Consider the following 15,668-nt stretch of genomic DNA (forward strand, 5'->3'; position numbering starts at 1 on the left):
TGGTGATAATATGTAAAACAAGATCCTTTGACATTAACATGTTAAATAAGGTCCTTTGATATCAACGTGTTAAGCAAGGTATAAATTTTCAAGATATTCAATATACATATTTAAATAAATGAAAGCCAGTTTGCATTTTCTTGAAGGACACTTGCATATCGTGAAAGAAGAGTTGCATATAGTTGTAGGTACTTGCATATTGTTATAAAATATGACACTAATTGTAAATTTTCATAATATTTGAAATGCATATTCAAACATATGGAAGCCAGTTTACATTTCCTTAAAGGGCACTTGCATATTGTGGAAGAAGGGTCATATATGGTTAAAGATATGTCTATATTATCTTAAAAAATGACACTAATTAAGTGTAACTTTTCAAAATATTTAAAATGCATGTTCAAATAAATGCAAGCCAATTTGCATTTCCTTAAAGTATTCTTGCATATCGTGAAAAAAAGGGCTATATAGTTGAAAATATTTGCATATTGTCTTAAAACATGATAGTACACGTAAATTTTTAAAATATTCAAAATGCAAGTTCGAATAAATGAAAGTTGGTTTGCATTTCCTTAAAGGATGCTTGCATATCATGGAAGAAGGATTGCATATGGTTGAAAATATCTGCATATTATCTTAAAATATTTATATAACACTAAGTGTAACTTTTCAGAATATCCAAAATGTATATTCAAATAAATGAAAGTCAATTTGTATTTTCTTAAAAGGTACTTACATATCGTGGAAGAAATGTTACATATGGTTTAAGATACTTGTATATCGTCTTAAAGCATGACACTAAATATAAATTTTTAGAATATTCAAAATACGTATTTAAATAAATGGAAGTCAATTTACATTTCCTTAAAGGATGTTTACATACTGTGGAAGAAGGGTTGTATGAAGTTGAAGATGCATGCATGTCTTAAAACATGACACTAAATGTAAATTTTTAGGATATTTAAGATACTATTTGAATAAATAAAAGCTAAATTGTACTTTTAGGATATGCAATCTCATATTCAAATAAATTGAGAGTTAAAAGTGAAACACAATCTCTATAACCTCAATTTTCAGGATATCTGTTTATAATATTCAAATAAAATGAAGGTTAAAGATGACACATGAACTATGTCAACTCAATTTTTAAAATATCCGTACTTTATATTTAAATGTGTCTTAGAACTTAGAAATAAGATATTGTACTAACATTATATTTTAGGGATATTACATATACATATTTTTAAAAAAATTCATTTTTCATTGAAAGCATCAAAGGATATTTTGAAAATATAAATAGATTTTCTGAAATTTTTCTCATTTTTCATGAAACACTTGTGAATATTATGAAATTTTTACACTTAGTGCATTCGTTACCAATCTCTTGCTTCTCTTGCTGTACAATAAGGCCTTTTTTGCAATTTCAATTGCGTTTTTAGTACCAAAGCATCCAACTCCAGCTTAAAGCATAAAGGAAAATAACTAAACACCGACAAATTTAGTTATCATTAAACAACAATATGTTCTTACATTCCTCAATAGCATAATCATTACATTACAACAAGATACTATATGATATACATAATTATATGAAAAATGATTCATCCATAGGAGATAAAACCCGGAAAAAATATCCTTTATACAATCTTTACAAAAGATCATCTATACAAGTTTTGAGATTTTAATTCAATGAAATCTCTTCTAAATCTTCTTCTAGTTCTTCAAAATGTCACCTTCCTCTATTTTCCACCAAAGTTGCAACTTATCATATGCATCGCCTTTAATGCAGAAATTACTTCAAGTGATCCTTCAAACATCCCAGCATCAACTACAATATCATATTCAAAAGAATCAGGAACCATTAATAATGATTTAAGAAAAACATTTCACTAATTGTTAAGGCATATAAAAACAAGTTTTGAGAACATAATTGCATCACCAAATGAGAGTCAATCAATAAAGCTACAAGTATCCTTTCTAGAATAGTCAACCGAACAATAGTAATTAGAAGTTCTTTCGTCTCTTGTGTCTCTTTGCCTATTCGAACTAACAACTCTGTATTTTAGTGCATAGCACACAAACCAACAACCCACAAGTCTTCTAGGCAGTAATTACAAGTTCTATCAACCCCCAATACAAACTAATTAAGGGGAGAAAAAGTGTGAATCTACATAATTAATTACATTGCTCACAAACACATGCATATTGTTAAATACGACAAAGAATACATGATTATCATGAATATTGTATATAAGAGTCACATAATTCTATGCACCTGTTCTGAAGTTGGCAGTACAAATTACCTTCACTAATTAATGCTAGAACAAAACAATTGTTGCTGAGGTAGATCACAGTTCTTGGAACAAGTTATTCAATAAAAACAGACAATCTCTTAAATCTAATTAATATATAAAGTTATCAATCACCAGCACAATATCTTCTTCAAATTAGGGAACCATTCACACCCATATAATATATCTAAGACAAAACTAAGATCATATCAACATCCGCTGAAGGATCAATACCTTTAATGTGGTAATGCAAATGAGCTTCTTGCATTTGGTCAGAAGCTCAGAGAGATAAACTTGCAATTCAATTGCTTATATATCTATATTGCAACTCATATAAAGCTTGAGAACTTGGTCAGGCAAAAACTGCAAGTCAACTGCATGTAACAATCCCCACCCAAAGAAAATTGAGGCATCAATTAAATTTCACCTTACTCTAGATGAAATAAAATGAATGAGACAACCATAAGACATTACTGAAAAAGAGGGGAACAGAGGAGAGGAAGAAAGGTCCAAACACATCCACAATAACATACAAATCCGTTTCCTTCTGAACAGACTTGAAAAGGGATGAAATCTCAAAATATGAAGATGAAGAAGGATGAATCGGGTATAGAAGATTGCAAAATAGAAGCCATGAGTCCATGGCCAATGAAGACAATAAAGGATGATGACTAGTGTAGAAAGGATTTTAGGATTCAAAAGAATTTAAAGTAAGTGATGCGATGCTAAGATAATAGTCAAAAAGAAGGTGAGTGAGATTTGCTAGTTGCGATCAACCTCACCTTATTTGCCGTTGTTCCCATCGTTGTCGAAATTACGTCTAGCCAAAACGATGTACAAGAAATCACACAGGATGGGGGTGGGAGGGGAGGGAGAGGGAGAGAATTTGGTTAGGATAATTTAATCATTTAACTCTTCAAACATTTTATATGAAGGACATTTTAGTCTTTTATTCCTTTCATTTAATGCTAGTAAAGGATTTAATGTTTCAAGTTCTTTTCAGCAATAAATATGTTGGTAAAGTCTTTTTAAGTAATTTTTCTTAATTTTATTTAAAATAAATCATTTTTAACTCACCCACTTATAAACACCATGCAAATGTTAATTTTTTTTTTATGGGGAACTAAATTATTACTTTAAGTTATGCTTTTCAAAAATCGATTAAATCCGCTAATTTCTAGCTAACCAGAATGATCATATTCATATGAATACCACCGTTAGACTTATTAGTACCATACTGATAGGGTATAGGCTATAGAGATACCATTTTTGCTGATTTGTTCTAGTCTAATTTTCCTCTCTTTTGCACGATTTTATTGTGACTGTGTTTAAGAAAAATAATAAGTTACAAGTCTTGGCATATGACTATCTCTTTACTTAACGTGTTATGTATGATATTATCTTTAATAGTTACATGATCAACCTCTTAATTCTCAAACTCCCATTGGTCTTGCATTGCAAGAATCTCCATTGATTAGTAGCAAAGAAAATACCTACTATCAATAATGAACAAGTTCAAATGTGATTATCAATAATCAATAATTGAAAATGATAGCATGTGATGCGAGTCCATGATACGCCATCCGTGAGGTGGCGTCGAAAAATAGCGGAAGTGGAGATAAGAAAACGACTGAGATTCTGCCACGTAGGGTGAGAAATCCCAGCCTTATATATGTATATTGGTTCGAAGCCTCGAAGACATTTGCTGTCCGTGGAATGAAATCGTGCAGTTTCAGACTTTCAGTGTTGAGGTAGCTTCGTCGTTATGTCCTCCTTTATTGGCAAGCTCTCTTCTCTCCCTCTCTCGCTTTCCATCACTTCTTCATCTTCCAAAGGTACCATATTTCTCTGCATCTTTGCTTTCTTTGTTTTTTCTTTCTATCATTTGATCTCTCTTATCTTTTTGGTTAGCAGAACCCAATTCCAGCTCTCCTAATTCGGTGAATTTGAGGGACGACTGGAGAAAGAGGTCTAGGCCCATCCCACACGGAGGCACCTACCCTGCCAAAGACCATTGCAGGTTTCTTTTCTCTTTCTTTTAAATGTTTCTTTCTAGTTCGTCAGCATTTTCTCCATAAAGTTGAATTCTTATCATCTGATTAGTTCTTCTTCATTTTGGAACAGTCAATGTGGGCTGTGTGATACTTATTATATTGCCCATGTCAAGAATGCCTGTGCTTTCTTGGGAGATGGAATGTCTAGAGTTGAAGTAAGTTTGTCTCCTCTATTGCCTTCTTTAATGATATTCAAATCCTAATAATTTTAAAATTTAACTTAATACTGCTAATAATATACTTATTTGGGAGAATATCAACGAAAGACCTCTGAAATAATTTAATATCAGATAGAGATTTGGACAGATTGGATACTTTAAAACTTAAACTTCACTTGTTAATTGTTAGTGTTTATTTGGTAAAAGTCCTTGTTAATATTAAATTCTTTCAAGGGTCCTTTAATGATATTCTCCCTACTTATTCTGAAGAAACGCGCAACCACCTTTATCCTTTAAGGCTCCATTGGAAAATGCAAATGAAAAATAAAGATGAAAGTTATAACCTAATGATATGAAGTGTTTAGTAAATACCTTTTATAGCTTTCTATCCAAATTAATCAATTGGGATATTTGAGAATTTGAAAGATGGATTGCCACTGTTTATATAATTTCAGTAAGCTCGGACGAACTGTCCTTGTATTGAGAAACTTCAATGCACAATAGTTTTTCTTTTTCATCTTAGGTTGTGATATTGAACATGAAATGTTATCATGTCCAGTTTAAGCAATGCTTGATTGTATCTCTGCTCTCTGTTGCAATCTTGAAAACTTGAAGCGGACATAACTGCAAACTATTTTTGTATTGATGCTCAATAATTGTTTCTCCTTTCAGAAACTGGAACCCATAGTTCACGGTAGAGGGAGGAAAGCTGATACATTGGAGGAGACCTACTTTGGTGTACATGAGGAACTGTTATATGCTCGAAAACTTAAGCCTGTGGAAGGTAATTTTTCCTGTTTGTAAATGTAAAATATGTTATTGCTCTTTTGCCAGTTGTATTCATTTGTGATTCTTTCCTCTATCAATCATTGAGGATCTGTGAATCCAGTGCATTTCTTATATTTTTATTATCTCATGTTCAAAACAGTATCAAATATGATTGGGCAAAAATACCAAGTTAATCATTGGATGTAATGAACCTTGCAAAAAGTGCTATCTCTTATCTGAGCCGTAGGAAGACTGAATTTGAATTGGTAGTACTAGTTTTGGTTACCAGATAGTTATACCAAAAAAAAAAATGTTGGTCCTTAGTAATAAATTTATCATAGAAAACTGTGTCATGAGAGCAAAACAATCATAACTTTCTGCATCAAACTTACATTTTATCATGAAAATTAATTTGAAAGGCCAATAAACCATGAGATGATGAATTTCACTTACCAAAACCGCTTCTCTGTTGATACTTGATAGGAGCTCAGTGGACTGGAATAGTAACTACCATTGCTATTGAAATGCTTAAATCAGGCATGGTTGAAGCTGTCATTTGTGTTCAGAGGTAGTGGAAAGAAAATGGAACCAAATGTATACGTATTTAGTGTTGAAGTTAACTTTATTTATTTACTCTGTTAATAACTGTTATTTAATTTTAAACATTATAGTGATCCGGAGGACAGATTATGTCCAAGGCCTGTGCTGGCAAGGTTTGCATCTAGTTATTTCATCATTAGAATAGTCTAAGATGATAGCAATACTATATTTTTAACTCCTAAATTACTATCATGCTTCCATTTCCCCCCTAAATTTCTTGCAGGACACCTGATGAAGTTTTAGCAGCTAAAGGTGTGAAGCCAACATTATCTCCTAACCTAAATACCCTCGCCCTTGTTGAGGTTTGTGAAGCTGAAGTTACTGTCTGGGTGACAGGAATTCCTTCTCAGATCTTGGATATAAAATTTTATTCATGTTTTGTAATTTTATATGCAAAGTTTGAAGTCCGATGCTTATATTAGAAAGGTTTTGATTGATCATGGTTGTTCTTTGCAGGACAATCATGTTTGAGAATTTGAAATGCCTTGATAATATATCTTGCGAAAAACATTATATAAATATTAGAATCAAGTGGTTTTTTTTTTTTTTCAGTTGTCTATACCAGTCCAAAATTAAGAATTTGGGTGATGAAGTTTTGTAAATTTCTTGATCAATATGAGATTTTTTATGATCGTTCCTAAAATATTTTTCCAGTATTCTGTAAGTCAAGTTTGGAATCCATGTCCTTTTATTCTACCTCCTAGGCTGAGCAAGAATTGAAAAGATTGCCTCTATAGTGCTCTTGATATTTTGAGTATTGTATTAATCTGTGTGATGAGTTCAATTCCATCTGTCAAGATATGTTGAACTGTTATTCTTAATATTTGTCTTAATTTTCACAATGACAGGCTGCAGGCATCAAGCGTCTTCTTTTCTGCGGTGTAGGCTGCCAAGTGCAAGGTATCACTTGTATAATGTTCTGGGCATTTCTAATTCCAGTCCTTTTCTTCATTGACTTTGTACTATTGTAATGCAGAATAATTTCTTCAATTTCAGCATTAAGATCTGTTGAGCAATACCTGAATTTGGAGAAGCTCTATGTTTTAGGCACTAATTGTGGTAAGCAACAGATCATGTATTCAGCTAAGTCTTTGCTATTTTTCAAGCAATTCTAGTTTTAAGTGGTTACATAATGCATGAACTGCAATTATACTCTTTTTGCGCATAAATCACTGGTAATCCTTGAAGAATTTGGAGTAATATTATTTTTTTACTTCACAGTGGACAATGGAACTAGGGAAGGACTGGATAAGTTTCTAAAGGCTGCAAGTGATACTCCAGAAACAGTTCTCCATTATGAGTTTATGCAAGATTACAAGGTTCTTTTTAACTCAAATTATCTATAGTCGTGTAAGCATAACTGCCACTTCAATTTTTGGTCTCCAATGAAATGTAGATGGTGAAATTTATATTCTAGAACCACCTTCTGCGTTATCTAGAGTACTAGCTTAGACCTTGGTTAGAAGTTAGCTTAGAAAATAGCTTGAATTCTCATTCAGTTATTATTAGTTTTTTTTTTTAAGTCTCTTCATGTACTAGCAAATCAGCACTATTCTCTGGACATTCTGCTACTTGGGATATGACAGATATTTTTAGGGACTATTGTTTTGTCAATTTATGTAACATAGATCATGTCCTAATTCTCATGCTAAACATCTCATTTCTATTCAAGTGAGTAACATACCCTATTGTTCTTCATATGGTAGTGCAACACCAATTTGATTATTTTAGTTGTCAACAACAACAACAAGCCTTATCTTATCTCACTAGGTGGATTATTTTAGCCAGTTGCTTAAAAATGCAATACAAACTTTAAAAGCCAATTTTCAATATCTATGTTAATTTGTGTAGTTTCCTGCCTGGTGATTCATGAGAATCATTCCGAGTTTCCCATCCAGTGATTCATTTCTCTGAGAATCACTCCTGATTTCCCACCTCCCAAGTTTCCCACGCAGTGATTCATCCTTTGAGAATTACTCTCAAGTTTCTTGCCTTATGATTCATCCTCTAAGAATCACTCTCAAGTTTTCTATCCAATGATTCATTCTCCAAGAATCACTCCTGAATTTTTTGCCCAATCACTTCGAGATTTTGTTTAGATTCTTCAAATCAATACAAGCTTTTACAAACTCAAGAGTATCTTGAGTTTGAGAGGGAGTGTTAGGGTATATTATTTATGGAAATTTATTTTGTTTAGATTTAGGGGAAATTTTGTCTTCATTAGATATTATTAGGATATTTATCAGTTATTATTAGGTTCATCTATATATTGTAAGCTCTTCATATAAATAACGTACACTTTCTGGTCTCATTTTTTCCTCTCCTGACTTCTTTCACCACCCAATGTTCCACGCTTTACAGATTTAAAGCTTGTTAAATTCTTCAAGTCTTAATGTATTACCAAGTCAAGCATTACTTTGTTATTTTACATTTACAATTTTCTGACCAGGTTCACTTAAAGCACTTGGATGGTCATATTGAAGAGGTAAGAGGGCTTCCCTTAATTTCAATATGTCCTCAAGTTTGACAAGCAAACTGCTTCATTCAATTTCAATTTTTAACTAAAACAGGTTCCTTATTTCTGTCTACCAGCAAATGAGCTGGTTGATGTTATTGCCCCTTCTTGCTACAGGTAAAATGTCTGTGGTATGATGATTTTAGATAAGTCTCATAATTTGACCGGCATGCTGTAGCAGCATTCTGGGATTACATTATACAGTAGTTTTCCCTGGATTATATTTTCTTCTGACTTTTCAGAATTTTCTTGTTTGTTACAGTTGTTTTGACTATACAAATGCCTTAGCGGTAAGTTCTTATTTGCGTGACAAACCTTTCATTTTAATGGGAATTTCATTGCACTCTACCATGTTCAAAATGTTTCATTATGAAGTTGCCAATAAATTCACCTTTTATGATTTCAACATCAATCATCCTATCAACTACTTCACACGGTTCCTGTGTATTTCACTTTTTTTTCCAGTTGGATTTAGACTTAACTAGTTTCATTTGCATCATGGGATTATGTTTTTCCTATGCCTTATATCTTCTATAAACATGCTCTTTCTGCATGTTGACATGGCCTTTGTATCATCCAAATTTAATGTAAGTACATAAGTACGTGGGAAACGGCAATATAATGTTACTATTAAATGAGAAAGAAACCTTATCTACAAGAAATAATACATGATCCATGTGAAATTTATTTATTTTTTTACTTTACAAAAGGTGTGATAGTAGTGGTTTTAATCTTTTTGTGTTGCTTTAACCATTCATATATTTCTTTTCTTTTGGGAACGCCTTGTAACCATGGTTTTCATGATATTTGATAGTAGTGGTCTTGTTCTTCCATAATAACTGAATTTCCTTTCTTGACATTTTTCTTGTGGAGTAGTTTTTACATTCTTTGCTAATAAGTCTGAGTTGCAAGTTCCTCTCCTTTTTCTATGCAACACTGTATATTGTGTTTGTCTGAAATTCCTGTCAATACTTGATCTATTCAGATAGTAAGGATAAATAAATAAATTTCAGGACTTAGTGGTTGGATACATGGGCGTGCCCAAATATTCTGGAGTCAGCATGACACAACATCCTCAGTATGTCACTGTCAGGTAATGTTGCTTAAGATGCTATAAGGTGCTTGGATATATGGTTTTCCCAATGTATTATTGATATGTTAAGATGTTAAAAATCTCTTTCTACTATCTTTTGGTCTATATACTTTAAAGAAAGGAAAGGAGAGGGGAAGGAAGGAAGTGAGCGTATGCAGGTAACTTTTAAAGAGAAAGCCCCATACTGGGGGAAGTGAAAATTTGAACTGAGGGAATCCCGTTTTCTAAAATTATGTCATGAAGGCAACCAAAAGCTCTTTCATTTCCTCCCCTTTCTTCTATCCACCCTCATCCAAGCAAGTTAATAGTTGGCATGAATGGGTATTATGATAATAAATTACACACTGGGTGGGATACTGTTTTGTAAGAAGTGATTGCTTGTTTTGCTCTTGAAATGACAGGAATGAACGTGGAAGAGAAATGTTGAATCTGGTTCAGCAGTATTTGGAGATTAAGCCAACCACTAATGGTGTAAATTATCAGCTCTATCCCATTTAACCATATAAAATATTGCTTCATCAAAGGGTTTGAGTTTTTGCCCTTTGCTTCAGGGAGATCGGCGGCCATTTGTTATGGAGACTGTTAAGGCTGATGATAATGCTAAGCTAGGTAAGCTTACTGAAATCTTTGTGCTTAGCATGTGGCCCTTGGTCAGTGTGTATGCCCCTTTTCGGTGGCACGGCGGGTCTTCATGTAGAATAATCTTATGCTGTGTTCATATTGTTCTGCTCTAAAGATTAGATTTTTTTTTTCCAGAAAAAAAATTATTGTTCTTTTCAGAAACTGATGATTACAATTTTGTTCTCCGGGAATATCTCTGCTCCTAAAGATACGTTTTCGTTGGTACTGATGCTTAGAAATTCCTATTTATCCAGGGAAAGGTCCTGCTCAGCCAGCCCCAAAATTTATTGGAAACTTGATAGCTTTTATACTAAACCTGGTAAAATATTTTCCCATGATTTATCCATTGAAGCGTATAACGAATGTAATAATATTTTGACCCTCACTTGCTTTTCAGATTGGTCCAAAAGGTCTTGAATTTGGACGTTATTCACTTGATTATCACACCATCCGCAACTATTTGCACGTAAATCGTGCTTGGGGAAAAGAAAGGTATGCTAAGATAATGTGCCAGCCTGCTAGGATGAATTGTATTCTGCTCATGGTGGTTGAAATTTAATGCTTGCAGAGCTAATAGGCACATGCCTGCATATGCTAAGAAACTCGTGGATTTGTACAACCAAAATGGTCAAATCGACAAGATGCTTTCCAACAAGTGACCGTAGCTGATTATAATACAAGCATTAGTTCAGGTGAATTAATTCCACGTATGAAATGAGTCTTTTACGCTTTGTTCTGAAGCCACATTGCATGATCATGAACCAATACTTTTTGCCTCTGTAGATTAAAAACCAGTATACAAGGGCGCCTAGAGCGTGCATATTTTGGATACTACAACCGGTTAAGGTTTCAAGCTTATCAAAGATTGTGCCATACTTGGATGGTCTGATAGTTCCATATCCATGGAGAAAGTGATTATTGCGGTTGGCCATTACGTACGTATTTGCACGATGCTCTGAATTATTTGGAATTTTTGCGAAGGCTTAGCCTTTAGAATTTGGTAGATATGAATATTAAGATCCGAGCATATTGATAGAAAGTCTGCCTCAGTGTTGAGGCGCAAGAGCCATTTGTAACTGATAACATAGCAGCTAGGAGCTCATTGACAGAAGTCTAAACTCGAGCGAGAGAATTGATTTTCTCTTCTGGTAAGGTCTGTCTGGTCTTAATGAGATTTTGTTGGAGCCACAAAGTATGAGATTAAGTCTTACATCAGGAGTATGATATTGTGATTTGGTTATACTGTTATAGACTCTGGTCTCTCTCTCTCTCTCTCTAATCTCATGGGTTAATTTTTTAATTGTTTCAGTTGAAGTTATTGCCTTTCGCTATACATCCCGTGAAATTTTACTACAGTTGTAACCTCAAGAACAAGCTTGGATTGTGAATCTTCTTAAAGTTTCCATCAAATTCATTCACTAAAAAATGTGTAGTGAATAAATCAAAAACCTGAAATTTGGCGAGGTGTGCAATTGCTGTCTGTACATGTCAATTCTCGGACATCACATGTCTGAATATTTTGAAGTTACTTGTTTTAGTTCAATGTGTTCCCTCCCAATCACAAATTGGAAATCGCGTAAACAAAATGAGCGAGCATACTTTTCTGCATCCTTTTCACGAGGAGTACATAGACATGTAATATATATTTTTCTTGCCCAACACAATCTTATATTTCTCAGAACCTGTAATAGTCAAGTGCAAATAAAAGCACTCGATAATGGCTAACTAGTCATGAATGGTTAATGCTCTCTTATCAACTACTTGCACTATATTCTTGAGTGAATCATGTTTCACTCGGTACATGCACTCTAATCATGTTGTTTAGAAAAGTCAAACTTTGTTCAAACCGCCAGAGCGTTATCCTTAACTGCTGTTCATTATTCTGTTGACGTTTTCTTTTTGACCAAGATACCACGCAAGAAAATCTGGGTAGTTGAAATGAACGTCAAATCAACCGATTCATATGTTGTTCTGAAACATGATGCATGTTGCTTGGACATAAGTATGACATGGGCTGCAGGAAAAGCCATGTTCATGATGATATACGTTAAAGTTGAATCTGCACAAAAACCAGAAAACATATGAATAATGTTACTTTACATCACGTAATGCACAAGTAGCAGAAAATATGAAAAAGACAAAGTGGAAGACCTAATATGATGCAAGCACTGTGATCCAATAATATATCTACTGTCAGTGATTCAGAATACAATTCATGTCAGTAATCAGACATAAATGAGTGATTCATAATTTGGCAGATGATGTAACTACAGTTCTCAACTATGGTGCTGGTAACATTTGTCTTGTGTGCGAATAAGAAAATTGTGCAGTATCCCTCAACAGTTGTAAACAACAAATTAGATGGAGAAGGTGGAATGAACTTGATGAGGGAGAACAAGAAGGAATGGGCTTGCTAGGGGAGGTGGCTGCCCCATGTGTTTTGCTCTCTTGGTAACTGTGATGTCTGCTGCATGTTGATTCATGAGAACCTTGGAACCCTCTTCTGTGAATCGACAACTCTATAATTGTGCAATTCATATTGTAGCCTGCCATTAATGTCCATATCTAGGTGCCAATTTTTTCACACACTAAATCTTTTTGCTCTTTTTGTTGCTTCAGATTCAGATGGACGACCCCTGTTTTCTGACTTATTTTTTTCCAGGAGATAGCAGGCTCAATGTGGGTGGTAATGGTGGTGGTGAATTTGTTTCAGATGGGCCATAGGTGTTATATTATATATTTTAATATCTCTGACTTGATGCATGAGGACTCATATGGGTTGTCTTTTATTTCTTCTTCTCCGACGTGTTTTAGATTGTTCAATCAATTGGTAAGACTGATTTTTGACCATATCTTTAGAAAAGCCAGTTTTTATGCTAAGTGGCTGGCTCACTGTACCTATAACACAAACAGAGTTTCAAATCATGCTGGACAGGACTGGATACATCCCATTACTCAGCTTGTATCTTGTTCTGTCTCGATACTAGTTTTGGTTCCAGTCCTCTGTGTGTGCATGATTGCCATATTCTTTTTATTAAAAAAATTAAAAGAAAGAAAGAAAGAAAAGATGATGGTTGAGTGCACCAATTCAGCATGGATTTTTAAATGGATTCAATTTTGTTGATAATTTCTTATGTGCTAATAAGTAATAACACCCCCTAATTCTGATATATATATTTTAAGTTTTTTTGGCCCAATATATAATGCATTGTTCAAATATTCAAGCCAGTGAATCACAGATGCAATTCATTTCTTTGGGGATGGTTCGATAAGATGTCGGCTTATTAAACGTCGGCATCCAGTTGGCCTATCCAAAATCTAACATGTTTCATTTTTTAAAATTATTTAGACAACATTTTTTATTTTGTGAAATTCAAATGATTGTACAATTCACTGTGTATATACTCTATAGTCTTATTAAATAGGGTAGAGAAAGATTTTTTTTAATTATAAGTCACATTATTAAATTCTCATCACAAATTGTCTCTTTTATGTTTTCTTGAATATTGAAGCAAAAAATATATTACTAAAATATTTATATTTAAACAAAGCTAAAAAATTGTAAGATTTTTTTTGTTTTAATTAAATATGTTGAAAATAAGAATATGTGTGTGTATACACCGGATGCCATGCCTATTTTCCACTCAGATTTACAGGGCACTCACGACACAAATATCATAAGTCATAAAAAGAATTATTAGAACAAAAGTGATAAATTTAATATATGTGACAATTAGACAGCTGGTTTACTACAGGGACAGTCACATTCTCTATGCAAGATTTTGCTTAGTTTAAAAAGATTTGGTTTTAACTTTGAGAAATCGACTATAAAAAGACTTTGAAAAAGTCTATTTATACATATAATTTTACAGAAAGGCTTGAGTGTAATGAGTATTTACATATACTTAATTTTAATTCCCTGGTTTATATTCCAATGGTCAACTGACTAATCAAGGCCAAAAAAGAGCATAATTATAATTAATGGCGGCGAAACCAAATTGAAACGTACAAGAAGGGCACGCAACCTTTTTTATCGTCACTGCGAGTCTGCGACCGAAAAGAAGAAACAAAAAGTCAAAAATATGCGCGCGCATATATGTGTGTGTGTGTGTTTATTTGGTGAGATGTGTATTGCATATTTATTTATATTTTTACAAAAGAAATAGCAACAGCCTATGATGATCTCAGTTATCAAAACAAAAGAAATAACAATAAAGTTTTAAAAGAAATGAGGAATTGAAGCTAAATTTTGGAAGGGGAGGAAAACTGTAGGCTCCGATTTCAGCACGAGTTGCATTGAAATTTTCTGGTTGAATTTAATCAAATGAAATACTATAACATTGCACAGTACATATTTCTCTGATTCTATTTATAGGTAAAGAGAAGAAGAACAAATTTAATTCTATTTATAAAACACTTGTTAATTTTTAATGCTCCTCTTTACATTTTTACCCTTATTAAATGCTTTGAATAAAAATGTTAATAATAAATTTAAGAATATTTATTAGAGATAAATGTGAAAACTTATCAAATTTTAAGATAAAATTAATAAAATTTAAAATTTTTTTAATTTTGATGAAATATATTGAAAGTGACTTATAAATAGAATCAAAGGGAGTATATGCTTTGGGAACAACTGAGAGTAGGTTTTCAAAATAATAATAATAATAATAATTCTATTATTATCTAACAACAGCCGAGAGGCAAGAAAAATACACGTGTTTTTCTCGTCATATTTTCATAGAGATTTTGTCGATGGGGATTTGTTTGGTGCACGTGTTGTATGCAGCAGCGAGATAATAGAAATTGTTTTGGTGACATGGATCGTAGAAACTAGAAAGGTGTTAGCTGATTCAAAATAAACACAATATAAATTCTTTCACGAAATGATATCAAGCCATGCATTAAATGATAACATTACAACAAGTCAACAAAAGATCATCAGCCCTTGAGGAGGGTGAAAGGGGAACTAAGAAACTCAAAACTTTCTTCATTTTGGTGGAGAAAACAATCGGAAATAAGAAAAATTACAAGCAAAAACTCTTAAAAATAGTAAAAAAATTAGAAAAATGATAAAAAAAATTTCTTTAAAATATGAAAATGATAATAAGATCTTGTGAAATATTGTAATTCTTCTCAACTCCCTTTAAACCTTTCTGAGATTAATATTTTTAGTGAAATGACTAAAATTCTCTTAATTTAAAATAAAAAAATAACTACCCAAAAAAGATAAATATCAGTTACGACTTTAATTTAAGTAATGACTAGCTTTTTTCGACAATGACTAAAATGAAATAAGTAATTACAACTTTTTCAATGTCAATTTTTGATACACCAACATCCAAATGTTGTAAATATAAATGACTATTTTAATTTAAATAATGATTAAAACAAAATAAGTGATTACAACTTTTATTATGTAAATTTTTTATTTATTAAAATTTAAGTGTTACAAATATCAATAACTGCTTTAGATCAAGCAATGACCACTTTTCTTATAGTAATTATTAAAACCAAACATGTAATGGTTAAAAAATATTGCATAGCAAAAGTTGCAATTTTTTATTC

At 32.6% G+C, this 15,668-nt stretch overlaps 1 protein-coding gene across 1 annotated transcript; it reads left to right on the forward strand.

Moving 5' to 3' along the window:
• Positions 1-3,970: 3,970 nt before the first annotated feature.
• Positions 3,971-11,348, forward strand: LOC129308781 (7-hydroxymethyl chlorophyll a reductase, chloroplastic). Its single transcript, XM_054950142.1, has 20 exons — positions 3,971-4,126; positions 4,206-4,311; positions 4,416-4,500; positions 5,176-5,287; positions 5,755-5,839; positions 5,943-5,984; positions 6,095-6,173; positions 6,720-6,771; positions 6,868-6,930; positions 7,093-7,190; positions 8,321-8,356; positions 8,442-8,503; positions 8,649-8,676; positions 9,400-9,479; positions 9,881-9,950; positions 10,031-10,088; positions 10,355-10,419; positions 10,498-10,592; positions 10,669-10,792; positions 10,884-11,348. The coding sequence occupies exons 1-19, from the start codon at positions 4,057-4,059 to the stop codon at positions 10,757-10,759; spliced, it is 1,377 nt and encodes a 458-aa protein (XP_054806117.1). The 5' UTR covers positions 3,971-4,056; the 3' UTR covers positions 10,760-10,792; positions 10,884-11,348.
• The last annotated feature ends 4,320 nt before the right edge of the window (positions 11,349-15,668 follow it).

Source organism: Prosopis cineraria, unplaced genomic scaffold (genome assembly GCF_029017545.1).
Source record: "Prosopis cineraria cultivar Desert tree isolate PC_DT_omini unplaced genomic scaffold, ASM2901754v1 PC4, whole genome shotgun sequence".
NCBI lineage: Eukaryota > Viridiplantae > Streptophyta > Magnoliopsida > Fabales > Fabaceae > Prosopis > Prosopis cineraria.

Bases quoted from the DNA above. Each gene is read 5' to 3' on its own strand.
- LOC129308781 (XM_054950142.1), top strand. From the start codon at position 4,057: ATGTCCTCCTTTATTGGCAAGCTCTCTTCTCTCCCTCTCTCGCTTTCC. The intron at 10,089-10,354 runs GTAAGCTTACTG...CTATTTATCCAG, and splicing joins TGATGATAATGCTAAGCTAG to GGAAAGGTCCTGCTCAGCCA. The intron at 10,593-10,668 runs GTATGCTAAGAT...TAATGCTTGCAG, and splicing joins CGTGCTTGGGGAAAAGAAAG to AGCTAATAGGCACATGCCTG.